Below are 18,526 nucleotides of genomic sequence, written 5' to 3'. Positions count from 1 at the left end.
CTCTTCCCCCCTCCCTTTTGGACTTAATGATTTTTAACCAACCCCCGGCCGAGGGGACCGGAAAAAGGGACTGAAAAGGGACTGGAACTTTGGGTTTTTAAAAAAAAAAAAAATTTTTTTTGGAAAGCTTTCCCCCCCCGCGTTTCTTGAAACCCCCTTGAAAAGGAGGATAGGATGCCCAAACCCCCCCCCAATAAAAACCCGGTAATTGGGCGCCAGCCTTGGACCCCAAGAACCGGCAGGGTTCCCCTCCCCCCCCCCCCCCCCCCAAACCTTGGCCTGCAGCTTGCTTGGGCCAAACCAAATCAGTTAAGTTACGGGGGCCACGGCAATTACAGCGTAACTACTCCGTATATGCGTACACACACACACAGATGAAACTCCCCGCCCTCCGTTGTCGGGGAACAGCTCTCCACTCCAAGAGCAACTTCTCCTCGGGGTCAACTTAGTTAAACCCTTCTTCCTGCATCTCCCAAGGGGTGTTGTTGTGGAGCTGCGTCCTGACTGACTCCTTGAGCAACCCTGACGAACCAAGTTACGCAGTAACTAGTTCACTTACCCCGGGGGCCTTAGTTATCTGGCGGAAGCTTGAAAAATACTCATCCGTGGTCATTATTATTATTGGGGCAGCCTGCAAACCCTCTGATATATGTGATATGTCTCTCTCGAACAAATATCAAACTTATCATCACTTACTCTACTCTGTGCGAATGATTTGATTCTCTGGAACTACTAATGATGGTTGCACAACTGCACAACCGGGACAGTTTCCATTTATTACTATTCCATAAGGCAGTGGAACTATTTCTACACTTCCATCTTACAAAAAGGGACAAAAAAAAAGAAGGAGAAAGGACACAAGATTTCCTAAACTCTGGTAGGATAGGAACAAACTTTTTGCTTAGAAGAAGAATGCCCTACCTTCATAAGAAGAAGTTGGCTTATGCGAATTTGCTCTAAGATGTGGTGGAGTTCGTTCCCCTGTCCATTGCAATAATCTTATCTATTCCGAGGATGTTTTAAAAGAAAGAAAAGTTGTAGTTGAGATGCGAATTTAGATGGTAACTTAACTACTAGTTACTAACTACTATAAATCCGCGAATATAACACGGAAAGTCTTGGGAGATTAGATAGAAAATGATCCTCATGGCCAAGAAGACCGGCGTCGACCTTAGTTAACTAGCGTGCTGTAGCAAAATTAAGCCCGGGCTTAACTTCTCTATCCTGATACATAAGATATAAGAAATAGGGTTGATTGATATCTATCTAATATCAACTTTAATCTCCCCGCGCCAACAATTTTCTATAAGAAAAAGAACTGACAAGGATCAAAGTATGTTACAGTACAAACAAACAGAGTATACGGAGTAAAAGAAGAAAACATATTGAAACTCTGATCGCGCTCCGAATTCACCCGGTGCCTCTCATTCGTCCCGCTGCCATACATCCCATCTATACATGTACAGTAAGTAGTAGTACAGTAGTTACACACAAGTACACGTACACACATACTACAAGTTACGAAATGCGTCCTCAGGGGCCAGTCATCCCGGAGACTCATATCTGGCTTGTCCAGTTTCATCATCCAGTGAGTGCATGCTACTGGGTTGCAATAGGTCTATCTTTTTTTTTTCTTTTTCCACTTGCTGATGTTTCCACGTTGCAACCAACCGGATGGAATGGATAACTAATATAAGTTACTACACCTAACTACGTACAGTAACAAAGAAATGTGTATCAAAACTCCGCCAGCAAACAACTTCGTGGATGGAGAGAAAGAACGAAAAGAAAACCCATACATAATATATTATCATCAAATGGAAATTGGTAACGCTACTACATCGGAGTTTCTTAACGTTATTAGTTCTTCCTCTTTTCCTGTTACTGGTAGTCTGACTACATTATCCGAACCATAGGTATAACATCAACACCGTCTCCCCCCCCCCCACCGTCCAAACATCCCCCGTTTTCAAACCCATACCCATCTATCTCAAGCAGAACCACCCAGAAAAAAAAAAGAAAAAAAAGAAAAAAAAAAAACCCACCCCTCTTCCCTCCCCCTTTTACACCACCCTCTCCACCCCCCGCAGCGCCCCATCATCCTTCAAATCTACCCTGACCACCCCATCCAATCCCGATCTCCCCTGCCCCGCTGCAATGTCCTCTCTACCAACCAAGACAGAATCCACCCCGTCCGCCCGTTGCATATGTGATATAAACGGCGCCTCCTCCCCTAACCCCCGAGGAGGCCATATATAGCACACAGTAGCCATGGAAGCAAAGCTGACAGCGAGGCCAACAAAGAAGGTCAGATTGAACAGTTTGATCCAGTTCGCTAGGCCCGGGTGGGTGATGTTGTTTATGGAGGCGATGAGGCCGGCTATTTTTGGGGGGGGGGGTTGGAGGGTTATTAGTAGGGGGGTATAGTATACATAGATATATATATATATATATATATATGCAAAATCCTAATTTTGCTTTTTCTCTTTTGGACAAATATGAGTGTATAGATGCAATGAAGGATCGTATCGGCGGATGATCTAGGGGGTAAATACGGAAAGGGTGGTGGTTATATAACGGTGAACTCACGAAACAACGGCCACACGCCAGATACAAACGCAACGACAGCGCGCCAGTTGAACCCGTGCCAATACCAGTATATGCTCCCCGGATCACCCGTGTAGAGGTCGTCTATTTTAAGTTTGTGTCGGCGGATGACATGGTAATCAGCCAGCATAATGCCACTAAACGGATTCAACGATTATTGTTAGAAATATATATATATATATATATTGCAATTTCAATTCCAATTGCACCTAGCATGGAAGAAGGGGGTAGGAAAAGGAAAAGGGAAAAAGTGGGAAAAGTGCTACAGACGTCAGGGAGGCCATGAAGATCCCGAACCCCGATACTACGGAGAGGAATTTGGTGGCAGTTGCGAGAAGTTGCCAGGGTCTAGGATGAATGTATCAAGTCAGTTGAGGGGTGGATAACCTTTCTCACAGATACTTCCTGCAGCCGGGAGAATGGATATGAACAAAGGGAAGTTTTCCATTTAACGTACTGCGAGCAAAACCCGATAAAAGCCATGATGTAGCTTCCGCGGACGATGTTGATATACTTTGGGCACAGACCAGCCATATCCATGCCCGTCGAAATAGAATTCAAAACAACGGATATCTGCACGTACTCACAAAATTATATTAATAAAAAAAAGAAGGGATTCTTGTTAATCATTACAGGGACAGAAATGAAACATACCGCAAGCTGTGTCGCAACCATTCCCACCGACGCAAAAAACACACCCACCCTCGCCCGCGCACTCGACTCATACTCCTCCTGTATCGCCGCAATCAAATATATGGGATTCCACATAATCTCGCCGAGCAAATCATTTGCAGCACTCGTCACAATGATACCAACTATCGCAGTGACAGCAATGGTAACTGGCGCAGCTACGAGCTGCGAAAGGGTGGGCGCCAGGGGCCGGTTGGCATATCGCGTCCAGTCAGATTGGGCCAGGGTGCCGGCGCCCCAGGCTCCCAGTATAGCGCTGATGCCATAGAGCATACCCCAGGTGACAGAGGGTGTGCTTGCGGGTTTATGGAACATGGATCCTGGTCCATGTGCATTTTCGACGCCCCTGTCATAAGGGCAAGTGGGTGTTAAAAAGATGAACAGTCTATTGTAGTTATGTAGGGGGGAAGGGAAACGGGGCTAGGAGAGCGCACCATATTAACATTCCAATACAGGACGACGCGAAGAGGACGAATGAAATGGCAAATGGCTTTTGTAGGCGCTCGGGCGGGATGAGACAGAGGGGGATGAAAGCGGCGTACCAAATTACCACGCCGATGAAGTCATTTGTTGTAAGATGGGAACTTTCCGCGAAGTAGTTCTTCATATGTGCGAACCCTAGACATCAACGTCAGCAAGCAACCCAGTAGTCGATTGTTCCCAGAGAGAAAATTAGCTGAGAAAGGCGCAACTTACCTGGGATGATGGCCCCGATAAGGACTCGAGTTGCTTGGCCTCCCCTTAAATATAAAAAAATGATATAAAAGTGAGGGCTCGTCAGCAATGAACTTCAATTTCCATTCCCACGAGAGAAAAGCAAAAACACGCGCCGGTTTTGGATATGAAAAAGGTACATGCCAAAATGACTGCATTCCAAACCACATCGATCCTACAAAGGCACGAAGCAGGACGGGGACTAGATTTCCCTCCCCGCCAAACCGCGAACCGATTAGCCTCCAAGCGATGATGACAGCGGGATAAAGAAACAAACAAGCAAAACAGTAAAGAAAGATCTCACAGTACGATCCCCTCATCCCCCATGAAAACCGCGACGCAACCGTGAATCCGATCTGCTGCCGTTCCCCCATCCAGCCACATGCCACCGCGAGCAATCCCGTAAGTATCCCGCCAACGACCTACAATAGAAAATTAGAACTCCGTGATCAGCTCATTGCTGAGCAATCACAGAGCGGGACAAAGTTGGGGGGGGGGGGGGGGGGGGGGGGGGGCGACAGAGAAAGCGATCATCGAGTTATATATAAAAAGAAAAATCACCCACCACACACGCAATAGCCTGCTGTGGACTAAGCCCAAAGGCAAGCAGTGTACTTCCAATAGTCCATGCAAAGATACAGGAGCCTGATACCGTCCAGTATCCTGATATATAACGTAGCCGTGATTTCCACATTGAGAATCAGCAGGACATTTTCTATTTATTTTGTCACAGCACAGCATGGCGTAGCATGTAGGTATGAATGTAGTGCCCAATTATTGAATTCTCCTTCTCATCTTCATCTTCATCTTCTCCTTCTAACGCAACACTCAGGGGCCATACCAAAATACCCCCAAATCCCCCACGTCCGCCTCTCCGGCGGAATCGGGATGAGATCGCGGTTGCACCAGGTGCCGTTCTCGTAGTGGGCGTTTTCATCGATTGGGCTGTCCTTTTTTCTTCAGCTTGGGAACGCTGTTTCATTTCATGATAGTGGATTCCGGGGAAGGGTGGCCGCCAGTCTCTCAGGGCGAAAGAGAAAAAAGATAGAGAAACAAGAGGGAGAGTTGTTCCTTAACTTACACCACAGCAGCCCTTTTCAAGCTCTCCCAGCGAATGCTCAGGTTCTTTTTCATCTTCATCCTGCAGCTGGTTGCGTTGCTTTTAGTGGAACTTTTTTTTTTTTCTATCGGCATTGATATACGTAGTTATATCCAGATAATCTAATAATATCCATATACACGCAGTGTGCCCGGCAGAGAAGAGTAAAACCAGCGCTTCGCTGGTGGTAGTTAGAAGAAAACCACGTTCACTCTTCAGCTGGTGATAGATAGAAAAGAGCAAGCTGGACAAAACAAAAGACAACAGCTTTTGCAATATCTCATGGAACAATGCGCTATACGTTCCACTGGCACTCATATATATATATATATATATAGGGTCCATCGGCCCCTCTGTGCGCCTCCCCATGAAGCAGGTTGTCATGTCACACAGGGGGCTGAGCCGAGCTGAGCTGCTGAAGGAAGCGTTTGGCCATACATTTTTCCTCGTAGGCCATCGACACAGAGCAAAGTTAAAATAAATAAATTGTATCAGACGTTGGATGAAATGCAGTAGTTTCTCTCTCTTGTTGCTGGTTGCTAGCGAAAGACTTAAGTTATTTTTGAGAGGGAGATGGTCGTAGACAGGAAGGCCAGCGCTAAAAGGGGGCCCTAGGATTTGGGAGAACAGTACCTATTTTCTCTTAACCCTCTCACGGAACGTTTTTAAAAAAAAATATTCAGACGAAGCTGGAATACCGAAAGAGTATAAAAGAAAAATATATTTCCTTCTTAGTGTTTCTTCGAGCCTCTTGTTACATACAACTTGAATGTATCTATCTGTATTGTATCTACGGTACATGGATGTATGGTAAATCATCATTCATTTACAAAAACACCACAATAAAAACGGACAAAAAGAATGAACGAATGGTGAATAGAGGTTTTCCAAGAGAATTTATGTCACCCGGGGGAGGGGGTGGAGAAATAAGTTCAGAAGCTACAGAATATTGATTGAGGAAATACCACAAAAGACCATGGCAGGGATGTCGAGGAGAACATACGTTTGTAGCTACGGCCCTACGGGTATATCGAAAAGAAGTGCACAAAGGCTGAGTTAGAATAAGCTAATTAAAAGCTCAAAGGGAACCTTTAGCATTAGGTTCTTCCCTCCTGCCTTCTTCGATGGGAGGAGAGAGGAAAGACTCTTATCACTATGGTTGATGTGTATTTTGTTTTTCGTAGTAGAATGATAGAAAGAGCATGTTCCAGTAATTCCATAATTAAGATCTTTTTTGTTTTCCAGCACAACATAAAATTTGTAACAAGGAAAGAACACAAAAAAAAAACCAGAAGGCCGTGAACGTTAAAACATTAAGGGAAAAAAAAGGAAAAACCCGTTTAAAACCACTATGAAAAGATAAACTAGGAGAACACAAAAGAAACGTAGGATTTTTGGTAATAATTATGGGGGGAGGAGAAATTAGGAAGGGGGGAAATTTTAGTCGACCTCCTCGACGGTTGGGCCGTCGTCGCCGCCAGCAGGTCCGCCAGGTCCACCGGCGCCGGGGAAGCCGCCGGGTCCACCAGCGCCAGGGAATCCGCCTGGAGCGCCTTCGCCGCCTGCGCTGTAGAATTTCATCATGATGGGGTTGGCAACACTAAATTGAATTTTGTTAGTTATACCATTTATGTTTTTCGAGGGATTGAGAAAGAAGAAATATTGGTTTTACATACCCTTCAAGCTCCTTCTGTTGAGACTCATACTCCTCCTTGGTGGCGGTCTGGTTCTCATCGAGCCACTGGACGGTCTTGTCAATCTCAGACTTGAGCTTCTCCTTGTCGGCAGCATCGAGCTTCTCGTCGACCTTGGGGTCGCTGATGGTGTTGCGGAGCGAGTAGGCGTAGGACTCAAGGCCGTTCTTGGCGCTGATGCGGGAAGCCTCGGCTTCGTCCTCAGCCTTGTACTTCTCGGCCTCAGCCAACATGCGCTCGATCTCCTCCTTGGAGAGACGGCCCTTGTCGTTGGTGATGACGATCTTGTTGGTCTTGCCAGTACCCTTCTCGAGGGCCGAGACGTTCATGATACCGTTAGCATCAACGTCGAAAGTAACCTCGATCTGAGGCACCCCACGGGGCGCGGGGGGAATGCCGGTAAGCTCGAACTTTCCGAGGAGATTGTTGTCCTTGGTGCGGGCACGCTCACCCTCGAAGACCTGGATGAGGACACCGGGCTGGTTGTCAGAAAAGGTAGAGAAGGTCTCGGACTTCTTGGTGGGGATGGTGGTGTTTCTCTTGATGAGAGGAGTCATGACACCACCAGCGGTCTCGATACCGAGAGACAGTGGGGCAACGTCCAAGAGGAGGATCTCGTTGGTAGACTTGGAAGAAGTGTCACCAGACAAGATAGCAGCCTGGACGGCAGCACCGTAGGCAACGGCTTCGTCAGGGTTAATGGACTTGTTGGGCTCCTTTCCGTTGAAGAAGTCGGAGACAAGCTTCTGGATTCTGGGGATACGGGTAGAACCACCGACGAGGACGATTTCGTGGACGGAGGATTTGTCTATCTTGGCATCGCGAAGGACACGCTCGACGGGATCCATGGTAGAGCGGAAGAGGTCCTGGCAAAGCTCCTCGAAACGGGCACGGGTGATGGAGGTGTAGAAATCAATACCCTCGTACAGAGAGTCGATTTCAATGGAAGTTTGAGCAGCAGAGGAGAGAGTTCGCTTAGCACGCTCGCAAGCAGTGCGGAGACGGCGGAGTGCACGTGCGTTGGAGGAGAGATCTAGAATTGTGTTAGTAGATAAAGAAGAATAAAAGAAACGAGGAAAAAATGGTGATTTCACTAACCCTTCTTGGATTTTCTCTTAAACTCCTGGACGAAGTGGTTAACGAGTCGGTTGTCGAAGTCCTCACCACCCAAGTGAGTATCACCGGCAGTGGACTTGACCTCGAAAATACCCTCTTCAATAGTCAGGAGGGAAACATCGAAAGTACCACCACCCAAGTCGAAAATGAGAACATTGCGCTCGCCATCAGCCTTCTTATCAAGACCGTAAGCAATAGCAGCGGCAGTAGGCTCGTTAATGATACGGAGGACGTTGAGGCCGGCAATGAGACCAGCATCCTTGGTAGCTTGACGCTGTGAATCATTGAAGTAGGCGGGGACGGTGACGACGGCATTGTTGACAGTGCCGCCAAGGTAGGACTCGGCAGTCTCTCTCATCTTGGTGAGGACCATGGAGGAGATTTCCTCAGGGGTGAACTCCTTAGTCTCGCCCTTAAACTCGACTTGAATGACAGGCTTGGAAGCCTTGTCGATGATCTTGAAGGGGAAGTGCTTCATGTCAGACTGAACCTCAGGGTCGGCGAACTTGCGGCCAATGAGACGCTTTGCGTCGAAGACTGTGTTGGATGGGTTCATGGCGACTTGGTTCTTTGCGGCATCACCAATGAGGCGCTCTGTGTCTGTGAAAGCAACGAACGAGGGGGTGGTTCGGTTACCCTGGTCGTTGGCAATGATTTCGATGCGGTCATCACGGTAGATACCCACGCAGGAGTACGTGGTACCCAAATCGATACCTGTCGAAAACGAGGCCAAGTCAGCAGCAATCAAAGCAGGAGGATGAAATAACGAGCAATACTGGAGGAGAGGGGGGGAAAATTATAGACATACCGACAGCGGGACCCATTTTGAAGGAATTAGATGTATGAAGCGGGATATTAAAACGGCAGCTGGTGAGAAATGTGCAATATGATACAGATGCAGAGGATAGAGGATGTAGATGAATGAAAGGGGAGATCGAGAATTGGTGCGATGAAGAGAGAGATAGATGGGAGGAGGAAGAAGAAGAAGCAGAGCGGGTAGCTGTGAGGATGAAGAATGAAGAGGAATAGAAGAAAAAATAAGAAGTGGGATGTTGTTGTGCGGGCCAAAAATTGTTTATATGCGGGCGGTCAATTTCGGCGCCAGAAGCTTCTAGCAAGTTCAGCACCTTCGACCGCCGTCCACCGCATTCCACACCTCCTCTACAAAAAAAAAAGAAACAACAACAACAACAACAACAACAACAACAACAAGAACACAAGCTGTTACTACTCGCTACTTCTAGACAAGGCAGCTCTTAGCTCCTAACCCAATTGAATGTCTTGATTTATTTTCTCTATATCGCTGGAATATTCCATCTGTGGGGTTGGTGTTGTTGTTATTTTGCTGCTGCTATCTGTTGCAATGATCGATGATGAGGCAACGGAAGCGAATATGACGTAATCATAGTGGGCGGCTCGTTTCTTGTTCATCAAACGCGGTTGTGTGGCAAACTATTTGCCTCAAAACAAACCGTGATTGGCGGGGGAATTATTGTTCCTGCCCGGATGAGTCATCCTCAAGGAGCCTGGTCTTGGCTTTTTGGGCATCGGGTTTACTGTAACTGCTGTACTCCGTACGTACATGTATGTACAATATATAATAATATAGACTTGATCTGTAATTCTTATCTCCAATATAAATGTGTCTGTTGAGTAACTAGTTATTTTATTGAGAAATGGAGAACTTTTATCTCGGTACTCCGTAGATGAGATTGATAACTATGGATTAGCAGAGCTAGAAATTTTGATTTTCCTTTTTCTAATCATGTCCATCTTTTTTCTTAGCCACATTCAATAAGTTAGTTACGTGTATTATTTACTGTGTATAACTATCAGACTCCGGAAAGATAACAACAGCCCCATCACAGTGGCCCGAAGCCGTTTCTAGCTAGCTTCCTGAAGACCATTGAAGGAACCAGCGTGCCTCTGCTCCAAGGGACCACAACTCCAACCCAGTACGCATGGATCAGTGACAGCAATGTGTACCTAGGAGGCATATACTCCGTTATATGACAATGATACAGGTTCAAAGCATCGACGTTGGCATAAGTAAGCCAGTGATACCCCTGGCTGAGCATTTCTTTGTCAGTAAGAACAAATATCCCTGCCTGTCCATCAAAATTGAAAACGGAAGACTTCTTGCCTTCATCCGTCTATGTGGATCGCACATCATCGAATACCTATGCATCTGGGACCCCCGACAATGCCTGGATCGCGTATGGATGTGCGATGTAACAATTGATGCTTTTGATTACACATTGGGGCAAATATATTAAATAGCAATGCGGTGTGATGCGGTGTGATCTCGTGGTCGGGTTGACGCCCATATGGATATATATATACGCACATCTTCATTGGCTCGTCGAGGTCAACATTTTATATCATGTTATTTAGTTAACTAATCGACTAAAGAAAAAATTAAAGAAAAACTAAAAAGAAATGTCGAAAATTATAAGAGACCTCCTTCCTTTCGTGTTTCAAAAGTCACCGATAACATTAAACACGCCTCTGTCTACTGCATCCTTGCCGAGGGCCCCGTGTATGGGGCAAAAGCGCAGCAGCACTACTCCGCCTATGCTCCTCCCTCTACTCTCTCTACTTCTCCAAGGAGTAACGATAAGAAGAGATCTATATAATGAAAGATAAGGAAAAGAGAAATGGACACAGCATGAAATGACTTCTACATATATATATCTAACCGCGCGACTGGAGCCGGGGATATAAGATATCAACAAGGGAAAATGACTGGCTCCATAGCCGACCAAAGTAGCAGTATGCAATGCATCCATGGATTAGAAATGAAGCGCGACGAAGGGCTGTGTTGGAATCTGGATGCTTATTACTCCTCCCATGGGGATAATGAGAGGAATGAGTGGTATATATTGCTAGTGACTCTTTCTCTCTCAGAGCTCCTGGAGCCTTCTGCTAATAGAAAAGTTAAAGGGGTTAACATACTCTTCTTACCCGCGGCCCTACAGTATACATATTCATATACACCCAGAAACATCTCGAGACGGACAGAAAAAACATACCAGAACGAAATAACGAAAGCACAAAACTCACCAAACAAAAACAATGCACTCCACAAACACCCTCGCCGGCATCCTTCTATGCCTCACAGTATCAACCCTCCCCATGCTGGCCTCCGCCCTGCCGACCCCCAATCAATCTGACCTGGAGAAACCCAACACAGAAGCCCACCTGGCGCTGTCTCCCTTGGCGCTTGGAAAGGGGATGAATGTTGACAGGCGTGATGATCTGCGCGGTAAAGATAGAGCACTTGCGAAAGCGGACGCGGCCCTCGAACTCGGAGTCGATCTCGGAGTCGATCTCGGAGTCGATCTCGGACTCGGGCTCAGAGCCAGGAATGGGCCGGCGCCGGCGGACTTAGTAATACTACCTGGAGGACCCCATGCTGGGGCGGCAGATGGGAGTGAAATCAAACACGAAAGCGAACATGCAAGCGAGAGTGGAAGGGAATTGGAAAGTGGGAAGCAGCTAGTTAAGAGGTTTAGGTGGTGGTATTGGAGGTCTGCGACGGATGAGGCAGAGCCAATGCATGGGGGATTGAAGGACGGTGCTGCTGCTGCTGGTGCTGCTGGTGTTCATGGCGATGTTCAAGGTATGTGCAGCGATCCTCTTTTTTTTTCTTTTTACTTTTCCTCTCCGGAACCCTGCTTTAGTGCTCTTATTCTTTGAAAGATATATAACTGATCACGGAACATATATGTTCGAGCACTAGACGGGGCAGAGAAGAATGATATATGAGATTATAGAAGCCAGTGGTTAAGGGAAATTGGGTGACGGACAGTTTTTTTGTTCCTGAAGGCCAGGGCAGGGCTGGTCTAGGTTGGCGTAGGGCAAGACAGTGTGATAGTTCATCTTGAAATAAAATATTTTTGTGGTCGAATATCTCGCGTTTCAAGGATCTTTATCATTTATGTCTAGTAGACACGAACATGAAACGGGGGCCTGCTATATTGTTTCGAATGGATTCGAATAGGATTCCGGTTTGGTTTTCGCGTCCGTGAGAGTATCCAGGGGGGCTTCAAGATACCATCTACCCCCGACATTTGCGATGATGGATAGAGAGTACTACTTTTTGACCAGGAGATGAGACATGGGAGGAAAAGTATGTTCTGTATTGACGCTTCTTTGTCCTTTCTTCCATCTGAATGGATAGATTTGTCCTCACTTTGAAAGATGGTTGATAAAGGTTCGTTATCCCTAAAATATGAAACATGATTTCAGACATGATAATTGTACGGTGTAGACTTGCAGTCATATGGGAAATAGCGCACGAAGCTCTTCATATGGACCACTAACAATCCATATCATATGATATGTTCAATCAAAATAGAGGAATAAAGCATCGATGGTGAAGAAAGGTCTATCTATTGAAATAAGCCCGTATTTTGGCAGCACAGAAGGGCTCCTTTGGAGTCTATTAGATCGATCACTGGGAAGTCCTATGAGAAACCAGTAATCACTGATTTAAACAAGTATAAGGATATAAAGTCCCTGGAATTGAATATGCCCAATATCCCCGCCTCACTCACTCACATGTTGTTGTTGTCTGGAAAAGGGGATTCAGAAATGGATCTTTAAGGCAACCCGATAGGGCTTGGCTGGTCATCTGACTCCACCCAAAACCAGCCTAGCGGCATACCCGTACCGCGACCTTGACCGGGGCAGCCTGCTTGCTACTTTAGTCCTCGTCCCAATAATACTGAAGTCCTTGCCTGCCTTACCCTCACAGAACGGAGACTTTCCTCCTTCAACAAAGTATCTTCCTCATTCCTCCTTTACTTCTCCGCCCTACCTCCTCCGCCAACCTCCCTTCTACCTCCTTTCTAGCTATAACAACACCACTATCGCATCATGGGCGACACCGGAGCTGCTGCTTTTGGCGGTGGCGCAACTAGCGGCCTAGACAAGGGAAAGGGCAAAGCAGTTGACACCCATCCAGCTGACGATGTGAGCATGGGCGAGGACGAGGAGAGCTCTTCTGAAGAGAGCACCGTTGAGGATCTGGTACGTATCCAAATCATCCCCCTTCGGCCATTTCGTCATTACGCGCGTACGAGTCGCATATCCTACCTCCATTGAGTCCTAAGGAAGAACTACTAACAATTTCTATTTGCTTGGATCTACAGCCAGTCGAGGGTAATGAGCTTCCATCCACTTCTCTTACGCTAAATTTACCCCTGTCGTTCCTTGCCGGAAAACATAATCCTGTCTTTCCATATCTTTGAATATTGGCATCGCGTTTTCCGCCCCTCTCTTGGCGGTCTCAACTCTTCTCCCTATCCAATTGTTCTTCAACCAAACTAACCCATCCCGTTTGTGGAAACCAAAGCAGATGACGAAGACGAAGACACAGCACAGGACAACCTCGAACCCATCTCCGCCGACAACATCATCAGCGACGGCCGACGCACCCGTGGCAAAATGATTGATTTCGCTGAGGCTGCGAAAAAGGCGCAAGAGGCTGGCGACCCGATTGACGATGAGGATGACGACGATGGAGATTTTGAGCTCCAAGATGATACCACCACCAACCAGGACGACGATCATATTATGAGAGATTGAGAAACGAAATTAGAAGGTTGTGAGCAAGAGAAAACAAGAAAATGACGAAACGACAGGAATATAGGGTCATTTGGTTGGGTGTTTTGCGGTATTTCCTGCTTTTTTACAAATAAATAAAGAAGCGAATGAGAAAAACTTATGTGCTCATTTATCAGCTGAACAATATCTCTGCTTGCCCCGTTTCCTCTGAGTTGGATTATAGCGTTTTCCCCCTTCCTCTACTCGTTTGATATTTGGTGGCTGGGAAAATGGTTTTGGCAGGCGTGTGATATCCCCCCCATAAAACTATGTTATCTAAAAGTCCAAGCATATTTGGGTGGTGCACTTATATTGTTTTTCCTCCCTCCGGCGTCCCTGAAGCAGAAACAGTCATGTAAATGACCAGAGAAATGAAGTAATCAGAGAGAGGCGGAAGATATAAAAATCATCAAAAGAAACCTAAAGCAGTGAATTTTCGTACATCGAGGGTTAAGCTTCTCTCTTCCTTCTGGGATGTCCCAACTCTTTTGTTTCCTCAGCAGAAAAACAAGCGAGAACAAAGGGAAAACAGGGGAAATTGGGATAGATCTTTGCAGTTATTTTTCAATAATCCTGGAATAAACAAAGCTTTCCTCCTTGACTGTGATGAAGTGACTTTTTCAATCAACAATCTAGATCTGAACCTGCCACTGTAATAAGGAGGTTGGATCATGAACTCACTCAATGATTATTGACAGACTGTCATTGTGAACAGGAAGGACACATCTTAAACACATTGATCATGAATAAAAGCCACTGTCAATGGGATAGAATGAATACAAAACACTGTCCTCAACCACATCATTTCTGCAGTATAGATGTTAGGGCTTCCCATGTCCGTTTTCGGCCAGAACTCAAATGCACGTGCCAAGACCCAAATTTATCCACTTTTAACGCTATTCCGTTCTTAGAATATCGGTTTAATGACTAAGCCGCTCTATCAACTTTATTTGTTCCTCAACTTCAACGAAAGCCAGATAATAATATGAGATCTATCACCGTCTGTCCAACCCCTTCCGTTTTCTCTTCTTCAGCACACGATATAATGTCTGTCCCTTGCACTCCGCACTGATATCACAATAATGGCGTCGAGGTATGTCCTGCTGCATTACTTCTTTTACTGGGCGGCGACCAACCCGCTAACATCCCTTCTTCCTGCTTTCTTTGAACAGGTTCACCCATTCCACGCTTCACCAGCGCGACCCTCGAGCTTCTTCGAGCCTCTTCGATTCATATGGCGGCGGAAGCAGCGAGAGGATGCGGCAGGGAAGCCGGTCGCCCGGCGGCAAAATTGGCGGGTATGGCTTCTCCGGATCATCAAATGGACATCTAGATAGAGGCGGTTCTGCTGGGTCTTTTCGAGCTGCTACGCCTAATTCGAGGTATGTTGGGGATGGACCCTTCACTCTAAGCGGACTCAATGGGGACATGACAATTTTATGTTTGATGTTTGAATATATGCAACCAGATAGTCGGGCGGCTAACAAGAAACCGGGGTGGTGGTATATTGTATAGGGGCCAATATTCCGATGCTGTTCTTGACTCGCTCGAGTCGCAAAACGAAACGGAACTTCAAGGCATGTCTGCGAAGGTGAAGATGTTGAAAGATGTATGTATTTTACATCAGCTCCACAATCCTTTATTGGTAGCTTTTGGCGAAGAAACTCTCCAGTGCCAGTTCCTAACATACTATTTAACCCCCCAAAACAGATAACCATTGCGATTGGTGACGAAATCCGCGAGTCTTCTGCCCTTGCAGATAAAATGAATGATACCTTCGACAGCACAAGAGTGCGACTACGTGGAACCATGAATCGCATGCTTGTCATGGCTGACAAAACGGGCGTTGGCTGGAGAGTCTTGCTCGGCTTCTTCTGCGCCGTGTTCTTGCTCTTCATCTACGTGTGGCTCTTTTGAAACTTCGATCTTGAATCTTTAAGTTCAAACAAAGAAACACACCGGGAATGTCTACGAATCAGGCCATGAGTTTACGCCTCACTCGCGACGCCTAGATAACATCTAATATCGGATAATGGAGAATAGGCAGTACCTAATTATTGCCCTTCCCCACCCTTGAGGCCCAATCGCCTCCACTTCCATCGAGGGTTTCCCGTAACGGAACCAATATTCGACCTCAGGAGATACCACTCCCTCTCCTCCCGACAACATCACACAATAAACAATGGATATCTATTTTCCAACCGCGTTTTCCCTAACGACACTACCGTCCTTTATATAATATACCTTTGTCAACATTCCATCCGCCTCCCCTACACATCATCTAACAACATCGCCGCTGCATATCCGGGAGTTTATTATTATACGTGAATTCACCTGCACACTCTTTTGCTGACTGGGGCCTAGGAAATTCAAATTATATGAAGAAGGAGAGGCAGCAATTGGCGTTTTTTCATTTATACACACGGAACACAAAAGATGGGCTGTTTTTATTTCCATAAATGTACATGTACATCGAGGTGCTACTGGTGCTATTAACGGATCTTTTTTTCCCAAGTTCGACCGAATTGCCTTTTTGTGTTCTGATTCTTTTCTTTATATCCCCTTTTCACCTTGCTTCGGTTTATTTTTCCCATCTTGGGTTAGAATTAATTATTATTAATTATTGTCTTTTAGCTTTGATCTTTTCATTGTTACTTGCTGCACGAATCTCTTCCCCTGCTGCTTGGGTAAACTTTCTTCTTTCTCGTCCTTCAGGCGCAGTCTAGCGAAATCACTTGACGCAAATGGCCCTATTTTGATGTATACATAGCACCATTTTTATTTGAAAGAAACATCAGTCATAGAATTGGCGTGATATGAACTGTGGGGAAGGGAACTGTGTACTGTTGTTTTTTGTCTGGCGGGATGTTTTGCTTTGAACGTGGAGCGGCATGGGATTTCATTTTTCTAATTATTTTTCTTTTTCATCCAGCGTCGGGAACGAGGAGATAGTTCGCGGTGCGTTGAATCTGCTGTCGGTGTAGCTTAGTTTTATTTGTTTTCTAAATGTAAGTTCACACAAGGTGTGCCTACGTCAATGTGAGTCGATACGAGAAAATATACACGGTGAATAGGTTTCAACGCCCCGGCCACAGCTCGAATTTAAACCCATGCCCATTGTTACGTGCAGAGACCGAAATATGTCGATTCAAGAAGGCAAGTTAGCGTCATATGTATCATCATCTTGGTCTAATTTAACCGGATAATCGTTATCAATCCGCCTAGTCCCCGGCCTCTTGAATGTTTCTTAGAGCGTATAAAACATGGATATCTATATCAGAACCTGTTGCACCATCAACTCCTTGCTGTGCAGAGTTAAAAAATTAACAGGAATAAGAAGTAAAAAAAAGAAGAAAAAAAAAAAGAGAGAGAGAAAGAAAGAGGAAAGAATTCCATCCCCCAACCGCTACTCTTTCAGAATGAACAACATCCTTCATACATAAGAGGCGTGAAGAAATACCATCAACACCCAGAGACTGAGCAAAAAGGTAGTTTAAAACCACTATAAGTCAAGACTATCCGACGATACAGTCAGCGCAGAACGTCTCCTCGGCCTCCTCCGCTGGTTGCGTAAGTTTTCCGGCGATCCAAAGCCCACGGGACTACTGTCACCGCCCCCGCCTCCACCCCATCTTCGCAAAAACTGTGATTCCGCTTCTGTCTCGCGGCGTATGGAAGAAGAGTGCGGATGGAGGTGTGGTATGGAAGAGGTTGGGAAGGCGGAGCTGCTTGAGTGGAACTGCTGTGCAGGAGATGCGTGGGTGTCTATGTCCATGTCTGCGTCCATATATACGTCATCTCTGTCGTCGTCCTCTTCATCGTCATCATCCTGGTCGGTGTCGGTGTGCTCCCACTGCTGCTGTTGTCCGGTGTCATCCTCCGCTAGACTGGGGATATCCGCGTCGAGATCGCGCTCCATCATGCTTTGCTCCTCCTCCCCAAATCCCAATCCCGATCTGACGTCGGATCCCGAGGCGGAGATGGGTGCGGATGGTATATCATCGTCAAGATCAGGCTGGTTATCAAAATAATCCTCATCCTCATCCTCCTCATCCTCATCGTCATTCTCATCATCAATCCCAAACCCATCCGGCACATCATCATCCAAATCCCTCTCCATCAACTCATCCTCTTCCCCCTCCAACCCCTCCTCCCCCTCCTCAACTAAACCTTCCACATTCGCATCCGCATCAGGAATATCATCATCCAAATCCCTCTCAAACGTCTCCCCACCTTCCCCTTCCCCTTCTCCCTCCCCCTCGACCACTCCACCGACCAACCCGACTCCATCACCTGCAAACTCCATCCCGGCCGCTTCTGCAGCGGCCGCCGCAGCCCCTTCCTCCCTCTCCGCCTCCTCCTCCCTCACCCCCAACATGGTCTTCGAGCACCCTGCCGGCTTAATCCATGCGTACCCAAATGCAGCGATGTTCTGCTTGCGGAGCTGCAGCGCGTGTTCCTCGAGGAGAAGGGTGGCTAGGGAGTCGGCTGATGATGAGGAGGCCGCCGCTGCGGCGGCGGCTATTGTAGTATTGTTAGACCGCTGGGCACCATGCTGCTGCTGTTGGCGGCGGGCGTGTGAACCATGGTGGTGGAGATTGTTGTGGTTGCGTGGTCGGTTGGGGTACGAGGGCGTGTACCAGAGGGTATGTGACTGTTTTTAGCATGATTAGTGGCTTTGTGTTTAATTTATATTTGGTGGGGGGGTGTGGTGAGGCAATTTCTTCTTTTCTTTCCGCGGTATTATAAATTAGATTGATATTGACAGGACTTACGTCGCGAGGTTCTATGAGGGGCAGTGAGGAAAACATCTTTGTGCGGTTTATCTCGTTGTTTCTTTTCTCTCACATATTTATTACTTGAATTAAGGAGTCTGGGAGTGTCTTTTATTGATCATATCCCATGGTGAAAACAGTATATTATTCTTCGGCTTTGTTTGTGTTGAGCTCGGAGCTTATCGAAGCTTCTGTTTATGTTTAGCGATGAGGTCAGAGCC

At 46.5% G+C, this 18,526-nt stretch overlaps 6 protein-coding genes across 9 annotated transcripts; 3 read left to right on the top strand and 3 right to left on the bottom strand.

Annotated features, from left to right (window-relative positions):
* Positions 1 to 1,953: 1,953 nt before the first annotated feature.
* BDBG_06064 (NCS1 allantoate transporter) lies at positions 1,954 to 5,632 on the bottom strand. Of its 3 annotated transcripts, none has more exons than XM_031722433.1 (12): positions 5,093 to 5,632; positions 4,853 to 4,956; positions 4,577 to 4,674; positions 4,316 to 4,433; positions 4,156 to 4,213; positions 3,994 to 4,037; positions 3,732 to 3,915; positions 3,262 to 3,643; positions 3,065 to 3,180; positions 2,878 to 2,955; positions 2,590 to 2,744; positions 1,954 to 2,380 (listed from the first exon to the last, which is right to left on the bottom strand). In XM_031722433.1, the coding sequence occupies exons 1-12, from the start codon at positions 5,203 to 5,205 to the stop codon at positions 2,064 to 2,066; spliced, it is 1,767 nt and encodes a 588-aa protein (XP_031579659.1). In that variant the 5' UTR covers positions 5,206 to 5,632; the 3' UTR covers positions 1,954 to 2,063. The 3 variants fall into 3 exon arrangements, with proteins under 3 accessions (XP_031579659.1, XP_031579661.1, XP_031579660.1); XM_031722435.1 differs by lacking the exon at positions 1,954 to 2,380 and adding an exon at positions 2,462 to 2,485; XM_031722434.1 differs by having other exon boundaries at positions 4,577 to 4,956; positions 5,093 to 5,379.
* A 292-nt stretch (positions 5,633 to 5,924) lies between these two features.
* BDBG_06063 (hsp70-like protein) lies at positions 5,925 to 9,421 on the bottom strand. Its single transcript, XM_002622837.2, has 4 exons — positions 8,729 to 9,421; positions 7,903 to 8,634; positions 6,787 to 7,837; positions 5,925 to 6,710 (listed from the first exon to the last, which is right to left on the bottom strand). The coding sequence occupies exons 1-4, from the start codon at positions 8,742 to 8,744 to the stop codon at positions 6,551 to 6,553; spliced, it is 1,959 nt and encodes a 652-aa protein (XP_002622883.1). The 5' UTR covers positions 8,745 to 9,421; the 3' UTR covers positions 5,925 to 6,550.
* A 123-nt stretch (positions 9,422 to 9,544) lies between these two features.
* On the top strand, positions 9,545 to 11,838 carry BDBG_06061 (uncharacterized protein). The gene is made up of 3 exons (XM_031722432.1): positions 9,545 to 10,795; positions 10,864 to 11,542; positions 11,663 to 11,838. Exons 2-3 carry the CDS (start codon positions 10,996 to 10,998, stop codon positions 11,686 to 11,688), a joined length of 573 nt encoding a protein of 190 aa, XP_031579658.1. The 5' UTR covers positions 9,545 to 10,795; positions 10,864 to 10,995; the 3' UTR covers positions 11,689 to 11,838.
* A 780-nt stretch (positions 11,839 to 12,618) lies between these two features.
* BDBG_06060 lies at positions 12,619 to 14,423 on the top strand. 2 transcript variants are annotated; one of them, XM_002622834.2, is made up of 3 exons: positions 12,619 to 12,954; positions 13,077 to 13,086; positions 13,283 to 14,423. In XM_002622834.2, the coding sequence occupies exons 1-3, from the start codon at positions 12,802 to 12,804 to the stop codon at positions 13,510 to 13,512; spliced, it is 393 nt and encodes a 130-aa protein (XP_002622880.1). In that variant the 5' UTR covers positions 12,619 to 12,801; the 3' UTR covers positions 13,513 to 14,423. The 2 variants fall into 2 exon arrangements, with proteins under 2 accessions (XP_002622880.1, XP_031579657.1); XM_031722431.1 differs by having other exon boundaries at positions 12,623 to 12,954; positions 13,280 to 14,131.
* A 79-nt stretch (positions 14,424 to 14,502) lies between these two features.
* Positions 14,503 to 16,880, top strand: BDBG_06059 (blocked early in transport 1). Its single transcript, XM_002622833.2, has 4 exons — positions 14,503 to 14,623; positions 14,703 to 14,912; positions 15,046 to 15,139; positions 15,241 to 16,880. Exons 1-4 carry the CDS (start codon positions 14,613 to 14,615, stop codon positions 15,445 to 15,447), a joined length of 522 nt encoding a protein of 173 aa, XP_002622879.1. The 5' UTR covers positions 14,503 to 14,612; the 3' UTR covers positions 15,448 to 16,880.
* Positions 15,976 to 18,472, bottom strand: BDBG_06058 (uncharacterized protein). Its single transcript, XM_002622832.2, has 2 exons — positions 18,306 to 18,472; positions 15,976 to 18,184 (listed from the first exon to the last, which is right to left on the bottom strand). Exons 1-2 carry the CDS (start codon positions 18,339 to 18,341, stop codon positions 17,033 to 17,035), a joined length of 1,188 nt encoding a protein of 395 aa, XP_002622878.1. The 5' UTR covers positions 18,342 to 18,472; the 3' UTR covers positions 15,976 to 17,032.
* Between the last annotated feature and the right edge of the window lie 54 nt (positions 18,473 to 18,526).

The sequence above is a fragment of the Blastomyces gilchristii genome (genome assembly GCF_000003855.2).
Source record: "Blastomyces gilchristii SLH14081 genomic scaffold supercont1.15, whole genome shotgun sequence".
NCBI lineage: Eukaryota > Fungi > Ascomycota > Eurotiomycetes > Onygenales > Ajellomycetaceae > Blastomyces > Blastomyces gilchristii.
This window is presented reverse-complemented; position numbering and strand designations above follow the sequence as displayed.

Coding starts and splice junctions, on each gene's coding strand:
- BDBG_06064 (XM_031722433.1), bottom strand. CDS start 5,205: ATGCCGATAGAAAAAAAAAAAAGTTCCACTAAAAGCAACGCAACCAGC. Junction 3,916..3,993: donor TATCGGGGCCATCATCCCAG/GTAAGTTGCGCC, acceptor GTTGATGTCTAG/GGTTCGCACATATGAAGAAC. Junction 3,644..3,731: donor TGTATTGGAATGTTAATATG/GTGCGCTCTCCT, acceptor CCCTTATGACAG/GGGCGTCGAAAATGCACATG.
- BDBG_06059 (XM_002622833.2), top strand. Junction 14,913..15,045: donor GCTGCTACGCCTAATTCGAG/GTATGTTGGGGA, acceptor TATATTGTATAG/GGGCCAATATTCCGATGCTG. Junction 15,140..15,240: donor AGGTGAAGATGTTGAAAGAT/GTATGTATTTTA, acceptor CCCCCAAAACAG/ATAACCATTGCGATTGGTGA.
- BDBG_06060 (XM_031722431.1), top strand. CDS start 12,802: ATGGGCGACACCGGAGCTGCTGCTTTTGGCGGTGGCGCAACTAGCGGC.
- BDBG_06061 (XM_031722432.1), top strand. CDS start 10,996: ATGCACTCCACAAACACCCTCGCCGGCATCCTTCTATGCCTCACAGTA. Junction 11,543..11,662: donor TGTTCATGGCGATGTTCAAG/GTATGTGCAGCG, acceptor TTCGAGCACTAG/ACGGGGCAGAGAAGAATGAT.
- BDBG_06063 (XM_002622837.2), bottom strand. Junction 7,838..7,902: donor TAAGAGAAAATCCAAGAAGG/GTTAGTGAAATC, acceptor ACACAATTCTAG/ATCTCTCCTCCAACGCACGT. Junction 6,711..6,786: donor CAACAGAAGGAGCTTGAAGG/GTATGTAAAACC, acceptor AATTCAATTTAG/TGTTGCCAACCCCATCATGA.
- BDBG_06058 (XM_002622832.2), bottom strand. CDS start 18,341: ATGTTTTCCTCACTGCCCCTCATAGAACCTCGCGAC. Junction 18,185..18,305: donor CCCTCATAGAACCTCGCGAC/GTAAGTCCTGTC, acceptor TGCTAAAAACAG/TCACATACCCTCTGGTACAC.